The sequence below is a fragment of the Panthera leo genome, chromosome A1 (assembly GCF_018350215.1).
Source record: "Panthera leo isolate Ple1 chromosome A1, P.leo_Ple1_pat1.1, whole genome shotgun sequence".
Lineage (NCBI taxonomy): Eukaryota > Metazoa > Chordata > Mammalia > Carnivora > Felidae > Panthera > Panthera leo.
This window is the reverse complement of record NC_056679.1, coordinates 124096481-124124263: the sequence shown is the minus strand read 5'-3', so window position 1 is coordinate 124124263 and position 27783 is coordinate 124096481. Positions and strand designations below refer to the sequence as shown.

The 27783-nt window shown below is 38.5% G+C and overlaps 1 protein-coding gene across 4 annotated transcripts in view; it reads right to left on the bottom strand.

Annotated features, from left to right (window-relative positions):
- Positions 1-24720, bottom strand: part of IL31RA (interleukin 31 receptor A) — an 82186-nt gene extending 57466 nt beyond the window's left edge. For 3 of the 4 annotated variants that reach the window (XM_042939096.1, XM_042939125.1, XM_042939105.1), the window contains exons 1-2: positions 24670-24720; positions 1468-1558 (exon numbers count right to left, since the gene is read on the bottom strand). In XM_042939096.1, the coding sequence (XP_042795030.1) occupies positions 1468-1558; positions 24670-24681 (103 nt within the window). In that variant the 5' untranslated portion in view covers positions 24682-24720. Of the gene's footprint in view, positions 1-1467; positions 1559-7530; positions 7607-24669 lie in introns of those variants that run through there. The other variant, XM_042939115.1, reaches the window with a different exon arrangement.
- Between the last annotated feature and the right edge of the window lie 3063 nt (positions 24721-27783).

The window sequence follows — 27783 nt, the reverse complement described above, 5'->3', positions numbered from 1 at the left end:
TGAGCTGTCAGCACAGAGCCTGATGCGGGGCTCAAACTCACTGACCGCGAGATCATGACCTGAGCCAAAGTCAGCCGCTTAACTGACTGAGCCACCCAGACGCCCCCGAAGTTAGTGTTTTGAAAAGTGTCTTGTAATAGAAGAAAGGCAGGGCTGATCAGAGATCAAAGGAAGGATAGTCTAGAAGGGAAGTCTGGTGGAAACTGGAGCCAGTTACATAAGACATGGTACAAGTAAAAGGTAATAAGAGAAGAAGCCACAGATAGGAGACAGAAAAAGGTATGTTGAGGGGAAGGGTGAGTTGATAGGAGCCATGATGCACATAATTTGAACTGTAAATTGGGTAACTGGACCAATTTTTGGTTTCTGAATGGGCCAAAAGAGGTTAGATGACACAGAGAGATAAAGGCCTACGTGTCTATATTGTCTATACAACTCCTAAGTACCACGGGAATACCCTAGGGGGCGACAAGGCAGGCCATGGCAAAAGAGAGGCCTGGAAGACATTATCTGCCTCTTGGTCACCTCCAATTACTACGTGTGACGGTATTTATTGTGTATGCCTAAATTCATATGTTGAAGCCTACCCCCAGTACCTCAGAAAGTGACTGTATTTGTAGACAGGGTCTTAAGGAGCTATTAGTTAACAGGAGGCCATTAGGGTAGGCCTTAATCCAATCCAACTGGTGTACTTATAAGAAAAGGAAATTAGGACAAACAAGAGGGATGACCATATGAAGAGGCACCAAGAAGAATGCCATTTATGCCCCAAGGAGAGAGGTGTCAGGACATCAACCCTATGGGCACCTTGATCTTGGACTTCTAGCCTACAAAACTATAAGAAAAAAAATTTCTGTCATTTAAGCCACCCAGTTTGTAGCTATGACAGCCCTAGCAAAGCGGTACATGACATGATGCCTTCTCTATGTTCCCAGTACCCAATCCCCACTTTTCCTCTCTGGTCTTAATTTTTTTAACATAAGATGCAACCAAACTAACGGATATTACATCTGCAAGGTAGTTTATGAATATCAGGCACATAGTCTTGAGATGGGCCCTTGTAAAAATGTGGTATTCCATCATTTCCCTTTATATCCTTGGAAATTACTGAAAATACTGTGAAAATATATTTTTTTATTTTTGTGTGTGTTTATATGCAACCACTGCTCCTCACACAAAAACTATTGATACAAGAATTTACTACCACTCTAAAACAGTGGATGTTGGCCTTTTGGCAGGTCTTATCTCCCTTTGAAAATGTGATAGGACATCTTGCCAAATTTGCACACACATATGTGTACATCAACATCTACACACCCACCCACACAAATTCAGGGAGGTCACGAATCCCTTGTTCACCCACATGCGCTCATGGTCCAGGAGGCACTTTGCACTCAAATTAATAGTTCTTATCCAAAGAAGCTAAAAATAACTACACAATCCATAAAAGGGCACAGGTCAACCTACCTGCCAGGCTGAATTTGCAGAGTAGGAGGAGTGTCCACAGTGCATGGGCCCACATCATCCCCAAATCAATGCAGGCAGGCTGAGGAGAGAACTGAAAACGTCATCAGTCAAAAGTTAGTTTCCTATCTCTTAACTCCATTTCCAGTGACAGACTCTGGGGGGTTTCAGGCAGAATCTTTTTTTCATCTTACTATATTTTTGGGCATCATATAGATCCTTTCATAGTTACTGCATCAACCCCAGTCAACATTTAATTTGTCCATAATTCATTCTACTATGTAATGTGAAAAGTACACCAGTTACGAAAAATATACTCCAGAAGAAAGTACTCTCGGTTGTATAGATCTGAGACCATCATCTGGTGTCTGCCTCAGGCCCTAAACACAGGAGCCAAATAGAACAACTCACAATTTCCCCTAATTGTCATGGTGTTTTACATCCCACGCTTTGTTCATGTGGTTCCTTCTGCCTACAATGTCCTTTTTGCCTCATTTTTGGCAAACTAATCCCACCTTCCAGACTCATCTCAAGGCTAACCTTCTCTGAACACCTCCCTGAAGCCCCAGATGGAGTTGACTAGCCATTTCCTCCCTGTACACCAACTCTTCTCCATGCCACTTATACCTTAGCATGTGTCACACAGATTGGTGTTTAACAGTTTACCTGTTGGCTTCTCTACATAGTGCTTTTGAATAGTGAAGCTTCTCTTATTTCTCTTTGAAGCCTAACTACTTAAGTACCTACTGGTACATGGTAGGCATACAATACTGGTAATGGAATTGATTAGGACAAAAAGGCTGCTGCCTTCTTATCTCATCCCACATGAGATGGTGGAATAATCTAAGGGTCAAGCAACTGTAAAAGCAAGAACTCATTTCAGGAAGAGATAAAGGATGCCACATTTTCATCTGACAGATTATAAGAAAAAAAAAAAGGAGTTCCCAACAAATCATTTGAGAAAAGTTCACAAGCATCATTTCTAGAGAAAACCACAAGGAATAAGATTTTCTCTTATGTGAATCAATTGAAATATCTTACTAATTGAAAATTCCTATGGCAATAAAGCAGAAAGAATTTGGGTCTATAATAATAAAAATACCATCAGGAAACAATGTTTGCTGGTTCCACAATAGCAAATAGTAAACACATGTTACTCAACAGCAGTAGCTATTCTCTCAGGAAATAAATGTTTTGATTTAATGAGTACAAAACAAAGAGAAATTTTACAATTTTTAAATAAAGAATAAATGTGTTCTTTAAAATTAAATGTAATACTAATGGCACTTTTAGTGCCTAATTATTCAGAACATTGTCTTAATTTTCTCCATTTCTTAGCTAGAAGTCACACCTTTATATTAGTTCTAAAAGCATTCTGGAAATGGAGGGAGGCCCAACCATGAAAACTGTATTAAAGCTCAAATTCTCAGTAATCGAGTAAATGAATAATTATAGATATTAAAGCTAAAATTGTTATTCTAACATGGGGTTTTATGTTTTTAAAATCTCATCAATGTTAACTGTTGAATATTTCAAAAACAATGGGAATTACTGCTTGCCTCCTTTAAAATGAGAACACCCATCTATTATTTGTGAATTTAAAAAGACCCTTTCTGAAAAAAAATCAACAGTACTAAATCATGCTCAGAGACAAAGCTAGAAAAACTGCAGTAGTTGAAGAGAGGAGCATTCTAGAAGTTGACACTGCCTGCGTTCTAGCTCTGACTCTCCCTTGAATCAGCTGGTGGCCTCTGGCATTGTGTTGTTCATTCAGCAATGTCCCAGACACACATCAGATGCTTGGAATAAAAGATCATCCTGCCCCCAATTTCACTCTAGTTCTCGTGGCTTTTTTTTAATGTTTATTTATTTCTGAGAGAGACAGAGACACAGAATGTGAGTGGAGGGGCAGAGAGAGAGACAAAACACAGAAGCCGAAGCAGGTTCCAGGATTTGAGGTGTCAGCACAGAGCCGGATGTGGGGCTCAAACTTGTGAAATGCAAAATCAAGATCTGAGCCGAAGTTGGATGCGCAACTGACTGAGCCACCCAGGTGTCCCTAGTTCAGTGATTTTTTTTTTTTTTTAACAAGGAAAGGGAGTCAGAGGGTGGAGAGGATGCCACAGTCCAGAGTGAGCTACTATTACTGATGGCTCCAAATCATATCCCTCCAAATGGGTCTGAGAAGAAAAAAAGAATTGAGAATCATAGATCTACTTGCAGAGACAGAATCATGGACAGTAACAGCAAATACCACATGGTAAGTGCTGTAATTCTAATAGTGCAACGAGAGCAGAGCATCTAAAGAGAGAAATGAGCCAATGACTCATTTGACTCTAATGACTGCAGAAAGCCAACAATTGGTGCAATATGGTGAGTGCCCCTCATTCTACCATTTGCCTATCCTCCAGTGCCTTTTCCACATTCTCTCCAATACCAGAGGACCACCACAAAGAGATTACTTGTGGGTAGTAGATATGAACAAATGTGAGGTGCCTCCCAGGGACTTAGAAATAAGTTCAGTTGGAAGTTCAAGTAGCAAAATCTTTGTACAAAGCCATCCTAGTTATCTGTGAGAGTAAACCAGGGGGTAAATATGCAGTTGAAGAGCTTGAGTACACTCTAAACTCCAGCCAAGAAAAATCTGGATGTAACCTCAGGTGGACCTGGAAAACCATCATTGTCATTTAGTTGCAGGAAACTACTTGACTAATTATATCTTAAATGGAAGGAGACTTTGAGAACAAAAAGGAGAGCTCACCTCAGACCTTAAAACATTGATGGTTAAAAAAGGTAGAAGTTGGTAGAGTACTATCTCCTGGAGGAAATGATGAAACTTCCTGGTACTGTAGTGGTATACTCCAAAAAAGGCAACTGTTAGACCTAACCACAATCTTGATGAAAGAAAACTCAAAACTAAAAATCTCCACCATTGCTGTGATTCTGTGAATACTTCTCTGATGAATGATTTAGAGGAGGAGATCCTGAACAAGGGATGTGAGTCATTACAAAGACTATCCTCTCCTTCTTTGGGCACACAGTACAGGTGTCGCCTGTCTAAACTCTTCTTATCATAGGAGTCATATCCTTAGTGCCTCTTTTGACCAATTAGAATTCCTGGTTTAAAATCTGGGATGTAGCACCTGGGTGGCTCAGTTAAGCGTCCAGCTTCGGCTCAGGTCATGATCTCATGGTTCATGGGTTCGAGCCCTGCACTGGGCTCTGTGCTGACAGCTCAGAACCTGGAGCCTGCTTCAGATTCTGTCTCCCTCTCTCTCTGCCCTTCCCCCACTTGTGCTCTCTCTCAAAATTAAACATTTAAAAAAAATTTTTTTTAATGTTAAAATCTGGGAAAACCCTGAAGGAATTTCATGGCTATTCTTCCTTTGTTAGTGAAACAACTTTTACACAAGATGACATTATTGATGTATCCTGCACCAATGATGGCACTGCAAAGATATGAAGACCACATAATGTTCAAATACCTTTAAATCTCTAGGCAGTACTACAAGGACAGATATCACTGTCAATAGTGTGATACTGCTTCCTAAAAACCCAGAGCACTTTGTGGTGTCCAACAGATCAAACACAGTGGTCCTCATGAACATGCAGGTAACAAAAGCTTTAGTTCCAATAACAGAGAAGGTGGTGACTTTGTTAGCTGTGCTATCTCCCCATGGTGAATGGATCTACTATGTAGGGGAGGACTCTGTGCTCTGCTGTTTTAGCACATTCCCTGGCAAATTGGAGAGAACTTTGACAGTTCAGGAGGAGGGTGTGATTGGTATCACATATCACCTTCATCAGAACCGGTAGGCGGTACAGTAAAGATAGATTCCTAAGGCTCTGGAAACTTTTCTTTTAAAACTTACTTGAAAGCATGTGCTTACATGAAGACATGCATAAATTATTTTTTTTAGGCTACCTTTTCTAAGCTATTGTCTTAATTTAGGCACAAGAATAATTTCATGAAAATCTGTATTAAAAAAAAAAAACCCACATCAGTCTCTTGAAGTCTTAAATGAGGTAAATTAGCCTTCCTAAATCTAAGCAATTCCAGGTGTACCAACACTCTGGGCCACAGAAAATTCAGAAAGATTATGCCTTGCTCTGGAGGAAAGCAAATCATTTCCTGTACTCCCTGGTCATCAGCCCTAACTTCTAAAATGCAGCAGCTTTGAACAACTGTCTTCAATAAAAGGTCACTTCCTAGAAATATACATCTCATTACGGGACCTCAGATGAATACAGCATTTAATGGAGACCCAGAATTCTCAAACAACACTATGAATATTCCATGTTGGACTAAAGGACTCTGAGAATATATAGTGATGCCACTTAAGTAACCTGTGGTGTCTTATCCTTAAAGGTATAAACACAGTAATAACTACTTTTAGAAGGACTGGAAACAAATCCAAGGAATTATTGCTGGCTGGCTATGCACACTGACTGGGGACAAGAAGCAAGAAACAAAGGAGGAGATACTTCCTCTGCCAGTTTCTGCTAAAAATGCTAACACGTTAAATTATCTCTGTCTTCCTGCATCTTATCTCATATGACCAAAGCAAAAGAAACAGTGTGTGGGGGGGTTTACTGTCTAGCATTCCATTATACACACACACACATAGACATAGACACACACACACATACAAAGGTGTCCTTTGGCAACTCAAAAGTTCCCACTCAAGGGTGCATCCTAGATGCAAACTTTCATCTGAATACACTTGTACAAAAATGTATGTGTTTTCCCAGCGCTGGTCCTACTTTCATTCATTCATTTATTCATACATTCACTTAATGTATGTTGATATCCATTCTGTGTCAGAAACCATGCATAGCATGGACTTGGGTTTTTAAAGGATGGGAAAAGAAGGAATAAATTCTAGGGACAGCACTCTGGCTGCAGGTTTAATTAAGAACCCGTGAACTCTACTGATGGGAGAGAGGAAGCAAGCAGCAAGCTGCCCAGCCTCATTCAGTCCCACCAAATTCCTTAACTATGTATAATAATGGTTGTTAACTAGACTTATTGTGGTGATCATTTCACAATATATACAAATATACATCATTATTTTGTACACCTAAAACTAATGTTATGTGACATTGTATCTAAATGTAAAAAGAAAAAGCTGTCAAAATACCACATTCAGTTTCAAAATCTATAAATCCACTCAAGGTGCCTTCATACAAAGAACATTTTGAGATGCTAGCAGCAAGATTGGCAAAAACATAATTGTGATGTGATAGTGAGAGTCTCCAATGTGCTAATTATATTACACAAATTATATCTTGGTCTACTAAAAATCCCTATGGAGAAGATATTATCTTCGCTTTATAGATATGGAAGTTGTAGCTCAGTGATATTATGTAACCAGTCCAAAAATCATTTAGTTTATAAGTGGCATCACTGAGATTCAAACCCATGACTGTCTTAATCCAAAGCTTAGACTCTTTCTACCAAAACAGTAGCTATTAGTGATTTACTGTCCCTCAACCCTGCTGCCACAAAACACCAATACACAAAAAGAATCTTCCTTTGAACCTTTCTTCCTAGGTTTAATTTTCTCTAGCCTAGAGTTTCAGAAAGATAAATCCATTATATTCACATACTTTCACCAGCCCCTGACCTCTGACCCCCATGATTTCCACCCCTGCTGCAGCATTTTAAAACATTAACTGCCAAAAGGGGCACCTGGATGACTCAGTCAGTTAAGTGTCCCACTCTTGGTTTCAGCTCAGGTCATGATCTCACAGTTTGTCAGTTCGAGCCCCACATAGGGCTCTGCAGTGAAAGCATAGAGCCTGCTTGGGATCTCTCTCTCCCTCTCTGCCCTTCCCCAGCTTTCTTTCTCTCTCTCTCAAAAAATAAACAAACATTAAAACATCAGCTGCCAAAAGATGAGATTCCCTGTAATTACCAAAGAGCAGTCTAACTAAGAAGTAATTTATGTGCTGGGTTCTGACCCATAATTTCACTGAAGAAAGCAGAAAAAGACCCTCACATAATAGAAAAAGAGGCCCAATTTGCAAGGATTGGAGTTATTAGACTCTGAATGTGGCACTCACCTCTCTGTGGTATCCAGAAGATGTCCTGCCGGTTCAAAGGATCCCCATCAAAGGTGTTCTGTTCCCTACAGACCATGTTAGGACAGGGAGTGGAATTTGGAATTTATCTACATAGAGATGTTTGACTATTTCCTCTCTGGTTGTCTGGGAGCTTTCTCTTTGCTTTTAAGCAAAGCCCAAGCCAGTGTGGCACTTAACCCATTTATGCTGGGAAGTGAAGTACATTATTGTAACTGGAAAAAAATCTGCTTCTGTGAGAGTACTCAACTTTACAGGAAAAATGCCATCTGAAAGTGTCATAAACAATTAAAAGGAATGACTAAATTTTAAATTTTCTCTTCAGGAAGTGATTAAAAATGTGGTAATGGGTGAAATGCTGAGAATATCTTTAGCTATTAAAAGAGAAATAAAAAATGCATCATGTGATCATCTTTAAATGAAAGAGATGAAGGGAAGAAAATAATAGTAGCTAACTCAGAAAAGAGGTTTATAATTCTTATTTATATCTAAAAGAAAACATGTTAAACTGAGAGTCAGGAGCCCAAACTAAACCACTTATTTACCTAAGCTGCTTATTTAGCAGGTTATTATGATAGTTAGTTATATGTGGAGATCTTACCACTTGTCAGGCACAGTACTAAGAACTTTATTTATCTCCTTTGATCTTCACAACAATCTTAAAATTATCGATAGTATGTTTATTTCCATTTTACAGGTGAGGAAACTGAGGCCAAAACAATTGAGAAACTTGTCCAAACTTAGTGGTGGGGCAAAGAATTGAGCTAAGGTAGCCTGACCCTCAGTTTCCTACAAATCAAAAGTTTAAATTAGATTATTTCTGGGATTCATGTGAGCACTATAATTTTACCTTATTTTGCAACTAACAAAACTGTAAAGGAAGTAAACAGATTAAGGAAGAGATTATGATGCAAAGGGAAAGAAAACTTATTTTTAAAACAAAGTATGCCTTCCAGCCTCATGTTTTATTTTAAACCCATTCCCCATCATCTTCAGGCAATGTTTCCCTAAGTCAAAGAATTTATCAGAAATAAGGAGAAAAAGAGGTAGTCCCTTACCTACATAAGATATTAAAAACTCCATTTATTGTTTACCATCACTAAACTTATGCATAAAAATAGCACTTCTTTGGGGCACCTGGGTGGCTCTGTTGGTTGAGGGTCTGACTTCAGCTCAGGTCATGATCTCACAGCTTGTGGGTTCGAGCCCCATGTCAGGCTTTGCACTGACAGCTCAGAGCCTGGAGCCTGCTTCAGATTCCATGTCTTCCTCTCTCTCTGCCCCTCACCCCTGCTTGTGTTCTCTCTAAAAAATAAACATTAAAAAAATAGCACTTCTTTAATTTGTTCAGCAAGTACTTAGTAAACACCCAGTATATGTGTAACACCTGACTGAAGGTGCTGGGTATGACATAAAATCCTGGGTAAGAATTTGATTAATTCATCTGTATTCTCTCAGCAAACTCCACAAAAATTATGGGAAAGGTATAGAAACACAACACAAAACAAACGGGAGCAGAGAAAATAACACATGAAATAAAGGATGGCAGCAAGTTTGGGGAAAATGAGAAGTGAATCAAGTGGTAACTGAATTGGTAAAAATAAGAAAAGCTGGAACCTAAAAATGCCTAAGAGAGGTGCCAAGACGAAGAATTGGGTGGTGGAATCACACAATGGCTCGGGAATTTGAGACACCAGGTAGATACAATCTATCTTCATTATTCATGGATTCCATGTTTGCAAATCCACCCTCTAAAATTTAATTTGTACCCCCGAAATCAATACTCTAGATGTTTTCACAGTCATTTGCAAACATGTGTATTGGCAAAAACAGAGTCACCTGATGTTCACGTTCCCAGCTGTGGTGAAACAAGATGACACTTTAATCTCATACTATATACAAATATCCTTTTCATCATCTATTTAGAGCCATGTTTTCTGCATTTTTGTTGGTGGTTTTGCTGTTTAAAATGGCCCTCGAGAACAGGTCTAAGGTGCTGGCTAGTGGTCCCAAGTGGAAGAAGTGATGTGCCTTACAGAGAAAATATGTATATTAGGTAAGTTTCATTTAGGCATGGATTACACTGCTACTGGTTCTAAGTTCAAGGTTAATGCGTCAACTATATATATCAAATAAGGTGTCTTTAAGCCAAAACACACATAAAACAAGGTTATATATTGATCAACTAATGAAATAATTGTAACCAGAGGCTTGCAGGAACTCAATCTTGTTATTTGCCTAGAGAGAATGGTGTCTTATTCAATAATTTAGTGTTCTCAGCAACTTTATAGGCCATAAACACCACAGGGGTGCCTGGGTGGCTCAGTTGGTTAAGCATCTGACTCCTTGATTTTGACTAAGGTCATGATCTCACGGTTCATGAGTTCAAGCCCCACATTGGGCTCTGCACTGATAGCATGGAGCCTATTTGGGATTCTCTCTCTCTCTCTCTCTCTCTCTCTCTCTGCTCCTCCACCATTAGCTTTTTCTCTCAAAATAACAAATATTAAACATTAAAAGAGAGAGAGAGAACAGAATTACCACAAATAACATCTGTGCAACAGAGAAGATTAATGTAAACTGGTGGAGGAGAGCAACTTGAATCATGATCTCATGATTCGTGAGTTTGAGTCCTGCATTGGGCTCTGTGCTGACAGCTCAGAGCCTGGAACCTGCTTCGGATTATGTCTCCCTCTCTCTGCCCCTCCCCCTGCTTGCACGTGCATGCTCTCTTTCTCTCTCAAAAATAAACATTTAAAACAATTTTTTTTAAGTTCACAATTTAAGCGGGGAAAAGAGACATGTAAACACAATGCTATAAACTAATATGGCAAGGGCTGCCAAAGAGGCGTGTACAAAGTGCTACAAAAAAATGACAAAAGGGAGTCATTAATTCCACCCCCAAAATAAGAGAAAGGGACTTTTTAGTGGAACACTAAGATGTACGAAATTATGTTCTGTGTAGAGAAGTGTAATAGCCAGACATTTGCTGGCACCTGGGACGGATTCGTAGAAGCCATACTAGTATCCCTTCAGTATACTTCCTGAAGTAGATGAATGCTGGACCTCCAGAAGACAGATCTAACCAGAACCTGAAAATATAATCTTATTTGGAGTAAGGGTCTTGGCAGATGTAATTAAGGTACAGATCTCTAGATGTGATCATCATAGATTAGCGCAGGTCCTAAAGCCAGCGACTAGTGTCCTTGTAAGAGAAAGAAAACACAGAGACACAGGGGAAAGCTATGCGACTAGGAAACCAGAGATCAGAGCAATGTGTGTGCAAGTAAAGGAAGCCAAAAACGGCTACAGTCACCAGAAGCAAGGAGAGATGCGTGGTACAGATTCTCCCCTAGACCCTCCAGAAGGAACCAACCCCATGGATAACTTGATTTTGGACTTTGGACTTTCAGAAGTGAGAAAATAAATGCCTGTTTTTAGCCACCCAGTTTGTGGTACCTTGTTAGATAGTCCAAGAAAACCAAATTGCATGTGATTCACAGGCAAGGCTAACCCATCAAATTCTTTCATCTAGTAATGTGGGAGTGAATCAGCTAGACTGTGGTGGACAATGAGGCTCAGGTCGTGAGTGCTGTCAGGTTCTAGACATGCAAGAAAATGAAGAAGACAGTGAAGAAAAGCAAAGAGATAAGCAAAGGGGAGAGTCCAGGTGAGGAAAGTTCAATACCCAACTTCCTAGTTGTTTGCGTGGAACACAAGAAACTCTGGTGCATTCTCTGCCTGTAGATATCCATGACATTATCTGCTATGTCACTCCAATATTCTGTTAAGTACATTGAATCCGTTTTTGTTCCTTGCAAGCAAATGATCCTCAATTTAACAATGATTCCTGGCAGTAACTTGGTTTTAAAAATATATAAGGAGGTTGAAATAAAATGGTAATTGCTAAACACATGAGTAATTTCAAAGAGTAAGCGGTTAAGAAAAGAAAAGGTTAACAGGTGCGAAATTTTACCAATAAAAAGGGTCACTGAACAGAAAGCAGTTAAGCTTTCTTTTGTAACTACCAAGCTGATGGTTTCAGGCTCCAGACTAAAATATTCACATCAGGGGAGAGGACGGAAAAATTGAGAGTATCAAATGGTCCAGAGACTGAAACAAGCACAATTCTACTAACCACCACTTACAACCTACTCAGGGTAGGTCTTGTGGTCCCTCTACCTTGGATTAGGTCTCTTCATCTTACATGCCAATTGCATAATTCCTTCAGTCGCCGAACATCTATTAGTATCTACTACGTGCCAAAGACTGCGGTAGGTCCAATGTGGTAGCCACTAGCTACAGGTGGCTATTGAGGTGTAATTCCAAACTGAGATGTGCTGGAAGTGTACTATACACACCAGATTTTGAAGACTTAATACAAAAATAAAGTAGAATTCTTTATTACTAATTTTTCTACTGATTTTATGTTGAAATAACATTTTAAGTACACTAGGTTAAATATATAATTTTACATTTTTTACTTTTTAAAATGAAGCTTGCATGACATTTGTTGGAGAACAGCTGCTCTAGTTTTACTCAAACTTACCCTGACCTCTCTTCTCCCCTACTCCTCTTCTGAAAATCTTCAGCTATAGTTTTATACTCTCAAAGTTTCGTAAATTTTACATTATTTTAATTCGGTCATCCATGCTTTTCTTATACCTTGATTCTTAAACTTAAATGTTAATAAATAGCATTTATAATATAATGATTAATCTATAATCACAGCAGAATCAAGTAGTGTTTTGCACATATAGAAAAAGAAATGCAATCCCATGTCCCTCAAATTGTCACACTAGATTGAGTATACTTCAAAAAAAAAAAAAAGGGGGAGGAGAAGTCAACTGGATTATCTTTTCCTAAACTCTACTCTAATCCTCAAAATCATGCCCCATTTATTCCTCCTAATTGGACAATGACTTTCTAGTAGACCTTTTTGTTTTTCCTCAAGTTTTTGTATTCTATTCTTTTGTTGATATGAGAAGCCTATACCTTCCACCTAATACATAATCATCCCAACTCATAATCACATGTTTTGTTAAAATAAATCCATTTTCTTCTTGAAGAGTATTCTTGAAGCCAGCTACAATGAGGTTTTGGCAGCAGGAAGTGGATGCAACAGGAGGGGTGCACAGTGAGGAAGCAGCATGTCCTCTGAAAGAAGCTTAAGTCTGATAAGAACACTGTGAAAAAAAGGACACATTGGTGGAATGGAAGGTAGAGTATATGTATTTGTCCTCTCAGAATTAAGAATGGGCTTGAATTAGGGCGCTTGGGTGGCTCAGTTGGTTAAGCATCTGACTTCAGCTCAGGTCGTGATTTCATGGTTCATGAGTTTGAGCGCCCCCATCAGGCTCTCTGCTATCAGTACAGAGTTCACTTCAGATCTTCTGTTTCCCTCTCTACCCCTCCCGAACTGGTGCATGCTCCCTCTCTAGCTCTCTCTCTCAAATAAATAAGAATGGGCTTGAATGAACGTATATGTAGATTAGAGTCCTTTCCACCTAATAGCCTCAGTTTCCCCCCACTAAAATAGGAGAAATGGCCATCTGCTAAGAAAAGGATCTAAGGACAGCAGTGACATTTACCTAATGAGAAAAGCACACTAGGGACCAGATCCTGCTTAGGATAAGGTAACTGAGTGACACCATGGATCCTACACAGCTAAAAATGAAACATTCTTATCCTCAGAGGCTGACTGGTGAAAAATATCCTCATGCTTCTGTGGCACTCATATGAAGACTTAATTCTTTATTATTTCAGGACAAAACAACTATAGGGTAAAATAAGGAATATCCTCTAGGCACAGGTCAGAGGGATGTTTCTGTTTCCATTACTGTTAACTAAACTCTTGATTCCATCTTCCTGTTTTAATAATTATAGCAGGAGATAATTACACAGCTATCTGTAAATTAACTGTATTAAAACTGCAAGAATCTCTGGCAGCCTTTCTCATCTAGGCTTCTCATCTAAACTACAAACAAGAACTTAAATGACAAATCCATTTCACAAAGAATGGAACATAATTAGTACCAATCCAGATGCTTAGTGGTCCATTTATGAATCTTGAAAAGAAAAACAAAGCTGGAGGCATCACAATTCCAGATATCAAGTTATACTACAAAACTGTAGAAATCAAAATATTTTGGTACTGGCACAAAAATAGGCACATAGATCAATGGAATGGAACAGACAGCTCAGAAATAAACCCATGTTTATATGGCCAATTAATCTTTGACAAAGGAGGCAAGAATATCCAATGGGAAAAAGACAACCTCTTCAACAGATGGTGCTGGGAAAACTGGACATCTATATGCACAAGAATGAAACTGGACCACATTCTTACACCTTACACAAAAATAAATTCAAAAATGGATTAAGGACCTAAATATGAGACCTGAAACTATACAAATCCTAGAAAAGAACCCAAGTAGTAATTTCTTTGACATGAGTTGTAGCAAGTTTTTTCTACGTGTGTCTCCTAAGGCAAGGAAAACAAAAGCAAAAAATAAACTAATGGGACTTCATCAAAATAAAAAGCCTGGGCACACTGAAGGCAACAATCAACAAAACTCAAAGACAACCCACTGAATGGGAGAAGGTATTCATAAATGACATCTCTAATAAAGGGTTAGTATTCAAAATATATAAAGAACTTATCAAAGTTAACATCCAAAAAACAAATAATCCAATTAAAGAGTGGGCAGAAGACATGAACAGATATTTCTTCAAAGACATATAGAAGGCCAATGGACACATGAGAAGATGCTCATTATCACTCATCATCAGGAAATACAAATCAAAACTACGTAAGGTATCACCTCACACCTGTCAAAATGGCTAAAATCAAAAACACAAGAAACAAGTGTTGGACAGTATGTAGAGAAATAGGAACCCTCACATACTCTTGGTGGGAGTGAACTGGTACAGCCACTATGGAAAACAGTAGGAAGTTTCCTCAAAAAGTTAAAAAAGGAACTATCCTATGATCCAGTAATCGCACTGGGTATTTACACAAAAAATACAAAAAAGCTAATTCACAGGGATACATGCACCCCTATATTTATTGCCACATTATTTATAATAGCTAAACTATGGAAGCAGCCCAAGTATCCATTGATAGATGAATGGATAAAGAAGATGTGGTGTGTTTACACACACACACGAAAAGGATGAAATCTTGCCATTTGCAACAACATAGATGGAGCTAGAGAGTATAATGCTAAGAGTATTAAGCCAGTCAGAGAAAGACAAATATCATATGATCTCACTCAAATGTGGAACTTAACAAACAAACAAGCAAAGGGAGGGGGAGGGGAAGGGAGAAACAAACCCAGAAACAGACTCCTAACTATAGAGAAAAAACAGATGGTTATCCAGAGGGGAGGTGGGTGGGGTGAAGGAGATGAAGAGTATACTCTCCTGATGAGCACTGAGTAATGTATAGAATTGTTGAATCACTATTCTGTACACCTGAAACTGTACACTATGTTGTACACATAACACTGTATGTTAACTACAGTAGAATTAAAACAAAAAAAAACTTAAAATTGAAAAATAAAGTGGGTTTTTGAAGTCTATTTTTCTGAAATATAATAGAATCATATAACTTTCCAAGGAAACTCTTACAAATAGATTCATTATGTTATCATGCCAAGAGCTAATGGAGTATTGTGCTTTCTGGGAAACTCTACAAGCCTTTCAAGAATTTACCTCACTAATTATTCTTCAAGAATGTTTAAGACCCATGAATGGAAAACATTATTTGCATTTTCATATAACCACAAATACCAAATGGTTTTTCCACATCATTACATCTAAACCATTATAAATAAAAAAGATATACACAGATAATAGTCAAGCTTCTCTCATTGTGTTAATACTAGCTGAGAACTAGTCAATGTGCCCTAGAACTTGACTTTTCAAAGTACAGTCTATGGCTTGGCTGCAGAAGTATTAACTAGGAGCTTTTGTTTAGAATTATTTTTCTTTTTTTTAAATACCAGTATAATTATGACAAAGCGTTATATTTATTTCAGGTGAAATAACAATTCAGCAATTCTATACATTATTAAGTGCTCATCATAAATGTACTCTTAATCCCCTTCACCGTTCAATTTTTCTTTTATAGCTTCTTTTTTACAATCTTGATTTATAAGTTTTGAGATTTTTTTCATTCTACATTTAAATCTTTTACATTTAAATACCTAATCTATATGGAATTTACTTTTCATTCATCAAGGATTTCTTATTCTACTGAATCAAAGTATTATTCCTATCACAAACTAGATTAATTTCTGGATTTTTCTGTCAATTCTAGGGATCTATGTTCTGGTAGTCAGAGGATATGTGAAGGGAAAGGGAAGAAAGAATAAATTTATTACAAAAAAAAACCCGTCATAAAGTGGAAATGAGGGGGGTGCCTGGGTGACTCAGTTGGTTAAGCATCCAACTTTGGCTCAGGTTATGATCTCACAGTTCATGAGTTAGAGCCCCACATTGGGCTCTGTGCTCTCAATGCAGAGCCTGCTTTGGATGCTCTGTCTGCTTCTCTCTGTCCCTCCCTCGCTCACATTTTCTCACAAAAATAAACATTAAAAAAAATAAAGTGGAAATGAGAGCTGATTTACAATATGCACACATGCATTTATTTGAAGGGCCCAGAGGAGCAGATAAAAAATAAAGGTCTAGGTACTAAAGAAGCATAGGATCCAAATGAGTTCTGGGAAAGACAGAGCTGAAATCAGAGACCACAGGATTCAAACTCCAATTTAATAAAGAATTTTGAAAGAAGGGAAAAACAGTTGACACAAGTAGCATTTTGTACTATGGATAAACTAAAAAACTGAAAGATATTTATGCAAATAACAGGTATCTTGAAGACACTAAGAACATAAGCATTAAACAAGTTGGGATAAAGGTTCCTTTCCCAGCAGATGAATGTACACTCCTCCTCTAATTACAGTGTGCATGTTGCTGCTGTTGCTTTTGTTCCAGTAAGAAGCACTCTAGGAGATTCTACATTAACTAAGAGTAGAGACTTTTGTGTTCTGTTTTTGTAATACAACCTTTACCTTTGAGATTACTTAAATTTGTGTTTGTGGGAAATACCATTGCTGATTTATCGTTATAGAAAATTGAACTTAGACTTCTGCTTACAATATAGAAAACTCCAAGAAAATTTAACTTCCACCTTAACAACAACAAACACAGCCAGCTAATACACAAAGATTTTTCTTGAGCCCATCAAAGAGCTGAGATCCTTAGGCAACCAATAAAAGGAATTCTAAAGATGGGCAAGTTCCTGCAAAGAGAGACAGATCATACCAACTGTTTCACCTTAAACAAGAAAAGGAGAAAGAAGTGACCATCATACAAATAGATAACAGGTCACCAAGACTTATAATGAATCATTAATGCCAAGTGTGGACTAGCATTTCTTTTTCAAGTAGTCGGGAGAACCCAGCCACAAACAAGCTCTTTACCACACTCCTCCATTGACTTTCACAAGAAATACTGGGATGGGCCAAGAGACTGCACTCACCCACCCCCACCGGACCTCCTCAGTGAAGCAAACGGCAAGATGAAATCAACTGATTACAACAGTATCAAAGCACAAAGAACCCCCTCACCACTAGGGCACAGACAAAACTCCACTTCTTCTATAAGGAGATAAAAGCAAACCTCACTGCCTCTGGAAGATGACAGGAAAATCTTCTAACTTCAGGACACAGGAGAAGATCCATTAGCCACTGGGAAACAGGTAAAAACAAAACCTCTCTACTCATTGGGCAGGGGCAGGAAAGAAGCTCAGGCTCAGAATCTGGCACTTCTATCCCAAAATCTGCTACCACTGGAATACAGAGTAAACCCTCTCTTGCCCTAGACCAACTACAGATCTCAGGCACAGGCTAGCTGCCAAGGGGAGGAAAGGCAGAAATGCTGAGAAAGTCTCACCCCCAAGACTTAGGAGTACAAGTCTTGCATAGGACAACTTCTGTTATGCCAGGACAGCCATAAGTATAGCATCAGGTAATCAGCACCCACGGTCTTCTGATGGGGGAGAGAGACCCCTGCTGTGGTAGACCCGGGTCTGGTAGACCCCAGACCTCACTCTAAGCAAAAGGTAATAGCAACTCACTGTTAAAAAAAAAAAATTGCAGCCTAGGATACACTGAAGCTCAAACCAAGCTCAAAATCTGGCTAGGCTGCATCAAGTCCCCACACTGATGGCCTGCCAGAAGAAGTACACCTATTTCCAGGTATAAAAATTATTTACCTGATTCTTTACCCATGATTGGAATTTGAGTAAAATTTGTCAAGATATAGTTAGCAGAACCAAACTAAGACATGACTCAGATAGTGGAACCAACAAACAGAAACCCTAAGATAATAACCATATTGAACAGCTTGGTGAAAAATCTTTAAATGGTGTCTAAGAAGTTTTTATCTTTATATGTTGTGCAACAGGATAGTTTTGAGATATTAATATTCCACTATTTTTCCTTTCTTCCCCATTATGAGCAAGAAACAGGATCATTATTATGTTTTTGACTCAGGAAGGTGAACAAACTGGAAATGTCTACGTGAAGTACATGACTCGTTCAGTGGTTAGGGAAAGCCCAGATTAATGGAAAAGGTAACTCAGGGAAGGGAGACGAAGTGCCTAGAAGGGAAACAGAGAGTAACAGTAAAAAAGCTCTGACCCAACTTCAAATTGGCGACAGATTAAGGATTTGGAGGTTCCATGAGCTTGATCTGAAGGGCCTGCCCACAGCTTTGGTGGTGTTCATGACCTAAAATCCCAGCCAACTCCATGTGTTGGGGTTAGAGTGATCCCCATAATGACTGAGATAAATTCCCTACTATTTCAATCAGATAGAAGATTCCAAATGAACTTTTGTGATATTATATTTAAGCATATAGAACAGGATTCACATCCAGACTCTTGTTTTTAATTTTATATCATTTATGTAATAATTTATATTCTGTGGTTACAAAGCTTCTAGACACAAGGTCTCCCGGTGATCTTGCCTTTTGTTATTTACACTCTGTATAATGCTGTCTTGAATGTAGATTGGAACTAGTAATATACATTTAGTTTATTTATTTATTTAGAGAGAGAGACAGAGAGAGAGTGCATGCACACATGGGTTGGGGGGGGGGGCAGACAGATAGGGAGAGAGAGAATCCCAAGCAGGCTCCACTCAGCACAGAGCCTGACATGGGGCTTGGTCCCACAACAACAATATCATTATCTGAGCCAGTATCAGGAGTCAGACCCTCAAGCGAGCCACCCAGAGGCCCCAGTAACTCACTTCTAATTAAAAGAATACAGCAAAAGTTAAGGGATGTCACTTAAGGTTTTTAAATTTTAACTTCAGGGGCACCAGGGTGGCTCAGTCGGTTGGGCATCCGACTCTGGCTCAGGTCAGGATCTCACAATTCTTGAGTTTAGGTCCCGCATCAGGCTGTGTGCTGACAGCTGGGTGCCTGGAGCCTGCTTTGGATTCTGTGTCCCTCTCTCTCTCTCTCTCTCTGCTGCTCCCCTGCTTGCTTGCTCCTCTCTCTCTAAAAAGTGAATAAACATTTAAAATAACATTAAAAATATTGAAATATTTAAAAACACAGAGGCAGCCATAGCACGGATTTAAGAGGTAGAGGAGAGAATAGGTGAATTAGAAGATAAAAGTATAGAAAAAGGGGAAGCTGAGAAAAAGAGAAATAAAATCCAGGAGTATCAGGAGAGAATTAGAGAACTAAGTAATGCAATCAAAGAGAACAATATCTGTATCATAGGAATTCCAGAAGAAGAGACAGAGAAAGGTGCTGAAGGTGTACTTGAACAAATCATAGCTAAAACTTCCCTGATCTGGGGAAGGAAAAAGGCATTGAAATCTAACAGGCACAGAGAACTCCCTTCAGATGAAACTTGAATCCATCTTCTGCACGACATATAGTGAAACTGGCAAAATACAAGGATAAAGAGAAAATTCTGAAAGCAGCTAGAGATAAACAGGTTCTAACTTACAAAGGTAGACACATATGAATAGTAGTAGACCCATCTACTGAAACTTGGCAGGTCAGGAAGGAATGGCAGGTAATCTTCAATGTGATGAACAGAAAAAATATGCAGCTGAGAATCCTATACCCAGCAAGTCTGTCATTCAGAATAGAAGGAGAGATAAAGGTTTTCCCAAACAAACAAAAACTAAAGGAATTCATCACCACTAAACCAGCCCTACAAGAGATCCTAAGGGGGATTCTGTGAATGAAATGTTGCAAGGACCACAAAGTACCAGAGACACCGCTACAAGAATGAAACCTATAGACACCACCATGATTCTAAACCCATATCTTTCAATAACAACACTGAATGTGAATGGACTAAATGCTCCAACCAAAAGACATAGGGTATTAGAACTGATTAAAAAAAAAAAAAAAAAAAAACAAGACCCGTCTATTTGCTGTCTACAAGAGACTCATTTTAGACCTGAGGACACCTTCAGATTGAAAGTGAGGGGATGGAGAACTATCTACCATGCTACTGGAAGTCAAAAAAAAATCTGGAGTAACCATACTTACACAAACTAGACTTTAAATTAAGGCTGTATCAAGAGATGAAGAAGGGCATTATATAATAATTACAGGATCTATACATCAGGAAGAGCTAACAATTATAAATGTCTATGCGCCAAATACGGGAGCCCCCAAGTATATAAAACACTTAATCACAAACATAAGCAACCTTATTGATAAGAATGTGGTAATTGCAGAGGACTTTAATACCCCACTTACAACAATGGATAGATCATCTAGACACAGGATCAATAAAAAAACAAGGGCCCTGAATGATACATTGGATCAGATGGACTTGACAGATATATTTAGAAGTCTGCATCCCAAAGCGACAGATATACTTTCTTCTCGAGTGCACATGGAACATTCTCCAAGATAGATCCCATATTGGGTCACAAAACAGCCCTTCATAGGTACAAAAGAATTGAGATCATACCATGCATACTTTCAGACCACAATGCTATGAAGCTTGAAATCAACCACAGGAAAAAGTCTGGAAAACCTCCAAAAGCATGGAGGTTAAAGAACACCCTACTAAAGAATGAATGGGTCAACCAGGCAATTAGAGAAGAAATTAAAAAACATATGGAAACAAATTAAAATGAAAATACAACAATCCAAATGCTTTGGGATGCAGTGAAGGCAGTCCTGAGAGGAAAATACAATCCAGGCCTATCTCAAGAAACAAGAAAAATCCCAAATACAAAATCTAACAGAACACCTAAAGGAAATAGAGGCAGAACAGCAAAGACACTCCAAACCCAGCAGAAGAAGAGAAATAATAAAGATCAGAGCAGAAAATAAACCATATAGAATCTAAAAAAACTGTAGAGCAGATCAACGAAACCAAGAGTTGGTTTTCTGAAAAAATAAACAAAATTGACAAACCTCTAGCCAGGCTTCTCAAAAAGAAAAGGGAGATGACCCACATAGATAAAATCATGAATGAAAATGGAATTATTACAACCAATCCCTCAGAGATACAAGCAATTATCAGGGAATACCATGAAAAAGTATATGCGAACAAACTGGACAACCTGGAAGAAATGGACAAATTCCTAAGCACCCACACACTTCCAAAACTCATACAGGAATAAATTGAAAACTTGACCAGACCCATAACCAGCAAAGAAATTGAATCAGTTATCAAAAAATCTCCCAACAAATAAGAGTCCAGGACCAGATGGCTTCCCAGGGGAGTTCTACCAGACGTTTAAAGCAGAGATAATACCTATCCTTCTCAAGCTATTCCAAGAAATAGAAAGGGAAGGAAAACTTCCAGACTCATTCTATGAAGCCAGTATTACTTTGATTCCTAAACCAGACAGAGACCCAGTAAAAAAAAGAGAACTACAGGCCAATATCCCTGATGAATATGGATGCAAAAATTCTCAGCAAGATACTAACAAATCGCATTCAAGAGCATATAAAAAGAATTATTCAGCATGATCGAGTGGGATTCATTCCTGGACTGCAGGGCTTTTTGCATTTGCAAATCAATCAACGTGATACATCACATTAATAAAAGAAAAGATAAGAACCATATGATCCTGCAAATTGATGCAGAAAAAGCATTTGACACAACCCAGCATCCTTTCTTAATAAAAACCCTTGAGAAAGTCAGAATAAAAGGAATATACTTAAACATCATAAAAAGCCATTTATGAAAAGCCCAAAGCTAACATCATCCTCAATGGGGAAAAACTGAGAGCTTTCCCCCTGAGATCAGGAACACGACAAGGATGTCCACTCTCACCGCTGTTGTTTAACATAGTGTTGGAAGTGCTAGTATCAGCAATCAGACAACAAAAGGAAAACAAGGGCATCAAAATTGGCAAAGATGGAGTCAAGCTTTCACTTTTTGCAGATGACATGATATTATACATGGAAAACCCGATAGACTCCACCAAAAGTCTGCTAGAACTGATACATGAATTCAGCAGTTGCAGGATACAAAATCAATGTACAGAAATCAGTTGCATTCTTATACACTAATAATGAAGCAACAGAAAGACAAATAAAGAAACTGATCCCATTCACAATTGCATCAAGAATCATGAAATACCTAGAATAAACCTAACCAAAGATTTAAAAGATGTGTATGCTGAAAACTACAGAAAGCTTATGAAGGAAATTGAAGAAGATACAAAGAATGGAAAAACATTCCATGCTCATGGATTGGAAGAACAAATATTGTTAAAATGTCAATACTACCCAAAGCTATCTACACATTCAATGCAATCCCAATCAAAATTGCACCAGTATTCTTCTTGAAGCTAGAACAAGCAATCCTAAAATTTGTATGGAACCACAAAAGACCCCAAATAGCCAAAGTAACATTGAACAAGAAAAACAAAGCCAGAAGCATCACAATCCCAGACTTTAGCCTCTACTACAAAGCTGTAATCATCAAGACAGCATGGTATTGGCACAAAAACAGACACATAAACCAATGGAATAGAATACATACCCCAGAACTGGCTACAAATGTATGGCCAACTAATCTTTGACAAAGCAGGAAAGAATATCCAATGGAAAAAAGACAGTCTCTTTAACAAATGGTGCTGGGAGAACTGGACAGCAACATGCAGAAGAATGAACCTGGACCACTTTCTTACACCATTCACAAAAATAAATTCAAAATGGAAAAGGACCTGAATGTGAGACAGGAAACCGTCAAAACCCTAGAGGAGAAAGCAGGAAAAAACCTCTCTGACCTCAGCCGTAGCAATTTCTTACTTGACACATCTCCAAAAGCAAGGGAATTAAAAGCAAAAATGAACTATGGGGACCTCATGAAGATAAAAAGCTTCTGCACTGCAAAGGAAACAATCAACAAAACCAAAAGGCAGCCAAGGGAATGGTTTTTGCAAATGACATATCGGACAAAGGGCTAGTATCCAAAATCTATAAAGAGCTCACCAAACTCCACACCCGAAAAACAAATAATCCAGTGAAGAAATGGGCAGAAAACATGAATAGACACTTCTCTAAAGAAGACATCCAGATGGCTAACAGGCACATGAAAAGATGCTCAACGCTGCTCCTCATCAGGGAAATACAAATCAAAACCACACTGAGTCATGCCAGTCAGAGTGGCTAAAATGAAAAATCAGGAGACTATAGATGCTGACGAGGATGTGGAGAAACGGGAACCCTCTTGCACTGTTGGTGGGAATGCAAACTGGTGCAGCCACTCTGGACAACAGTGTGGAGGTTCCTTAAAACATTAAAAATAGAACTACCCTATGACCCAGCAATAGCACTGCTAGGAATTTACCCAAGGGATACAGGAATGCTGATGCTTAGGGGCACTTGTACCCCAATGTTTATAGCAACACTTTCAACAATAGCCAAATTGTGGAAAGAGCCTAAATGTTCATCAACTGATGAATGGATACAGAAATTGTGGTTTATATACACAATGGAATACTACTTGGCAATGAGAAATAATGAAATATGGCCTTTTGTAGCAACATGGATGGAACTGGAGAGTGTTATGCTAAGTGAAATAAGCCATACAGAGAAAGACAGATACCATATGTTTTCACTCTTATGTGGATCCTGAGAAACTTAAGAACATGGAGGAGGGGAAGGAAAAAAAAAAAAAAAAAAAAAAGAGAAGGAGGGAGCCAAACCATAAGAGACTTAAAAACTGAGAATAAACTGAGGGTTGATGGGGGGAGGGAGGGAGGGGAAAGTGGGTAATGGGCATTGAGGACGGCTCCTGTTGGGATGAGCACTGGGTGTAGTATGGAAACCAATGTGACAATAAATTTCATATTAAAAAATAAGGTAAAATATATTTGATAAATAAATAAATAAATAAACTTTAACTTCTGTCTTTCTCATACTCTTTTGCCCTCTCACTTGCCCTGACAAAGCTAGCAGCCATGTTGTGAACTGTGCTACAGAGAGCCATACATGGCAAGGAACTCACAGGACAGCCTTTGATCAGTAGGCTGTAAGAGACTGAGGTCTCCAGTCCAACAACCTGATATGAACTAAATCTTGTGAAAAATTTGAGTGAGCTTTGTAGCACATCTTTGCCCAATCCAGCCCTGAGATGACTACGTCCCAGGTAACACCTTGACAGCAGCTTTGTTAAAGACCCAGAAACAGAGGACTTACCTAAGCTAAATGCAGAAACCTAACCAACAGAAACGGTGAAATTATATGGTTTTATGTCACTTAGTTTGGAGGTAATTTATTATGCAGTGATAATTCAAACAGATATCAAGAGAGAAAACAGGAAAGTTATTAATATACATCTATCTATCTCTGATATTTCTTTATAAAGTAAGTCTGACCAGTGGTTCTTAAGCAAGGGTGTTTATCAGAATAACCCAGGGCTAAGGTGAGTGCTAGAAAGGAGAAATATATGGGAAAAGTAAAGTGGGGTAACAAAAATGAAGGAAGACAAAGTCCATTTTGTTCCAGTGGGAATCCAATGACTCTGGTTCAGGACATGGCAGGTGAGGCTGTTAAGGCCATTGTCCCAGGATTTGATCTCCCTGTTACAGAAGGGTCCTGGCTCACCATGTTCTTCATGTGGTCCCTCAGGATCCTTTGGTTTCCTGCTTCTATGTACCATTTGGATTTGGTTTCCAAATTGCACTGAAGACAAACGAGAGTCAAGAGGAACACCACTGTGGTATCATCAGAATCATCATCAGGTCAGAACACCAGACCTTATCCTGGAACAGGCTTAGCAGTCCTATTTTAGGAAATGGCTCCAGATGATCCTACAAAAGCCCATGAAAACATTCCGTGCTTTAATTCATTTATTCTGCCCTGGCAAAGCTTATGAAACAGCAATCCTGACAAAGAGTACAGGGAAATGTCCTTTTCACATGTATAGTCTCTTCACATCTCCCTCAGGATCATGAAATAGCCAAATGGGTCAAGTTTCATTTTCAGTCATGTCTCATTTTCCAAAACTACAAAGCAAGATTTCAAGTCATATCCAGAAAGGGTTGGCAGAGTTAGAGGTTTAAAAAATCCCTAGAAAAGATAAACATGAGAGAGTAAAAAATAAATAAATAAATAAATAAATAAATAAATAAAAATTAAAAAAATCAAACAAACAAAGGACAGAGATTTGACAAGTGTTTTTAGACTATGTTGACCTTGACAGGATAAGGGCCTTTGGTCAGAAAAATATAACAGAATGCTTAGTCCTGTCAGGGGGCTGAGAAATAACTTACTTAGTAATGGGAAGCTCTCATAATAAAATATGGGGTAATAACCACTAAAGATTAATTAGACATTAGCCTCTTCGCTTGAGAATGTTCCATTATATTCCCTTCCTATTCTATACCCTATACCTCAATCTAACTGATCAGAACATATTAAAAAGGTCTAAAATGGAGACATAAGGTGCCCAATTCAAGACCTATATAGGTAGTTTATGAGGATAAAATGATGTAAACGGATACTACATCTCATCAAACAATCCCATTTACAATTGCACCAAAAAGAATGAAATACCTAGGAACAAACTTAACCAAGGAGGTGAAAGACCTGTACTTTGAAAATTAAAAAACACTGATGAAAGAAACTGAAGAACACACAAACTAACGGAGAAATACTCCATGCTCATAGACTAGAAGGCTTACAACCACTAAACCGTCTATACTACCCAGAGCAATCTACTGATTCAATGCAATCCCTGTCAAAACACCAATAGCCCTTTTCATGGAACTAAAACAAATAATACTGAAATTTGTGTGGAATAACGAAAGACCCTGAAAAGCCCAAGCAATCTTGAGAAAGAAGGACAAAACTGAAGGTATCACAATCCCATATTTCAAGATACACTACAAAGCTGTAATAATCAAAACAGGATTGTACTGGCACAAAAACAGAGACATGGGTCAATGGAATGGGACAGAGAGCCCAGAAATAAACCCACACTTACATGATCAATTCATCTATAACACAGCAGGCAAGAATACACAATGGGGAAAAGATACTTTTGATTTTATTCCAAGGTGTCAATGGAAGGTTTCACACAATTAGATCACAACTATTACCTGGCTGGCATCAACTGTAAAATGCATCCTGATACTAAAAAGTAAGAACATGTACATCCTGCAATAGATGAAAATAGTTTAAAATCTTTAGAAGTGATTTTCCCTTTGAGGAGTACAGCTTCTAGCCAAAAAAACCTGTATGACATTTCAGGACCAGTCACAGGCAATTACACAGGATTTACCTGGCAGGCCTCACAGGAGAAAGCTGTCCTCCCCACATCCAGTTTGGGGTACAACCAGTACACTGTAATCTCTGAAAGCTGTTGCAGTAAAGGACTCTGGCCCAGGTGACTCCATTTGGAGGTCTCCCTATATGGGAAAACGGTAAGGCAAACTCCTTTATTCTGACTGAATACTTTTTCACTCCTAGCCCTTCTTCCTCTTTCCTCCAACAGTCCATAAATCTGCAGAAGGCTTTTGTTTGTGGCTCACTCAACACCACCCAATATCCATGCTGATGCATCTGATCCTCACTCTGTAGGCCATTCCATAGGGAGAAGTGGAACTGGGAAGTCTTTTCTCTGGTTTAGACTTCTATTTATTTAACTGCAATAAGTGACTAAAAGCTTGACTGTCACTTTCATTTTGGCTCATTTAATTCACTACTCCAATACCTGGCAGCTCAGCTGAGTTTCTGCCATCAGTCAAGTACAGCAGAATGCAGTCAGGCAATCTCAACACAAAGCATGGCCATAGTCAGAGGTTCTTAAGAAGCTCATCAGCCACAATTTCAGGATTGTTCTCTTTTTCTGTGTATTCAAGTAAATATTGAGCAACTGCCGCTTATGAGAACACTGACTTGGCTGTGCTAGACATGACAAAACTTATCCAATGGAAACAATTCACAGCACTGTAGATATGTATTTGGATGATAAAAATATTTTATTTTCATGAGAAAGGACTTGAAGGAAAGAAGGAAGCAACTCAACTATGGTAATCAAGGAAGGCTTTGTGAAAGGAAACCATCTTCAGAACACTGAACTAGTACAATTTTGGTAATTAGTGGACAAAGCATATGCCTATTAGAGTATAATATTCCCACTATCAAAGAATATAAAGAGTCCTTTTCTAACACTGAGGAACATTTTCCAGGTTAGGGTTTTGTGGGATTTTGGGGGTTTTTTTGTTTTTGTGTTTTTTTGTTGTTTTGTTTTGTTTTTTGGTAAATTAGAGGTGCATGCCTCTAAAACAAGAACCTATTTTCCTCTGCAGAGTAACATGGAATGGGATGTAGGATTATTTTCCATACTTTCAACCTTAATTGTTTTGACTACATTTTCCTTTGGTTTATATTCCCCAAATCCTAACTAGTGGGTTATAGAAAGGGCACTTGAGTATTTTCCCTTATAACTGTTTACCTGTAACAAGTAATAGGTCATTTGGCCAGTTAATAGCCACTGGGCTGGATAGAGGCATCCTCCAAAAAGTGTAACCATTCTGGTCTAAATAGTTGCACTCTGAAAGCTAATTTAAGGAGCAATTAAGTTTTGAAAAAGAAGCCTGGCTTCACTCCAGCTGTTCAATTAGTTTATTTATTATGCCTCACTTTCTAACTCCACTAACATTAAAATAGGTTGATAATATCTTCAAACCACAAATATTTAAGTACTTTTCAATG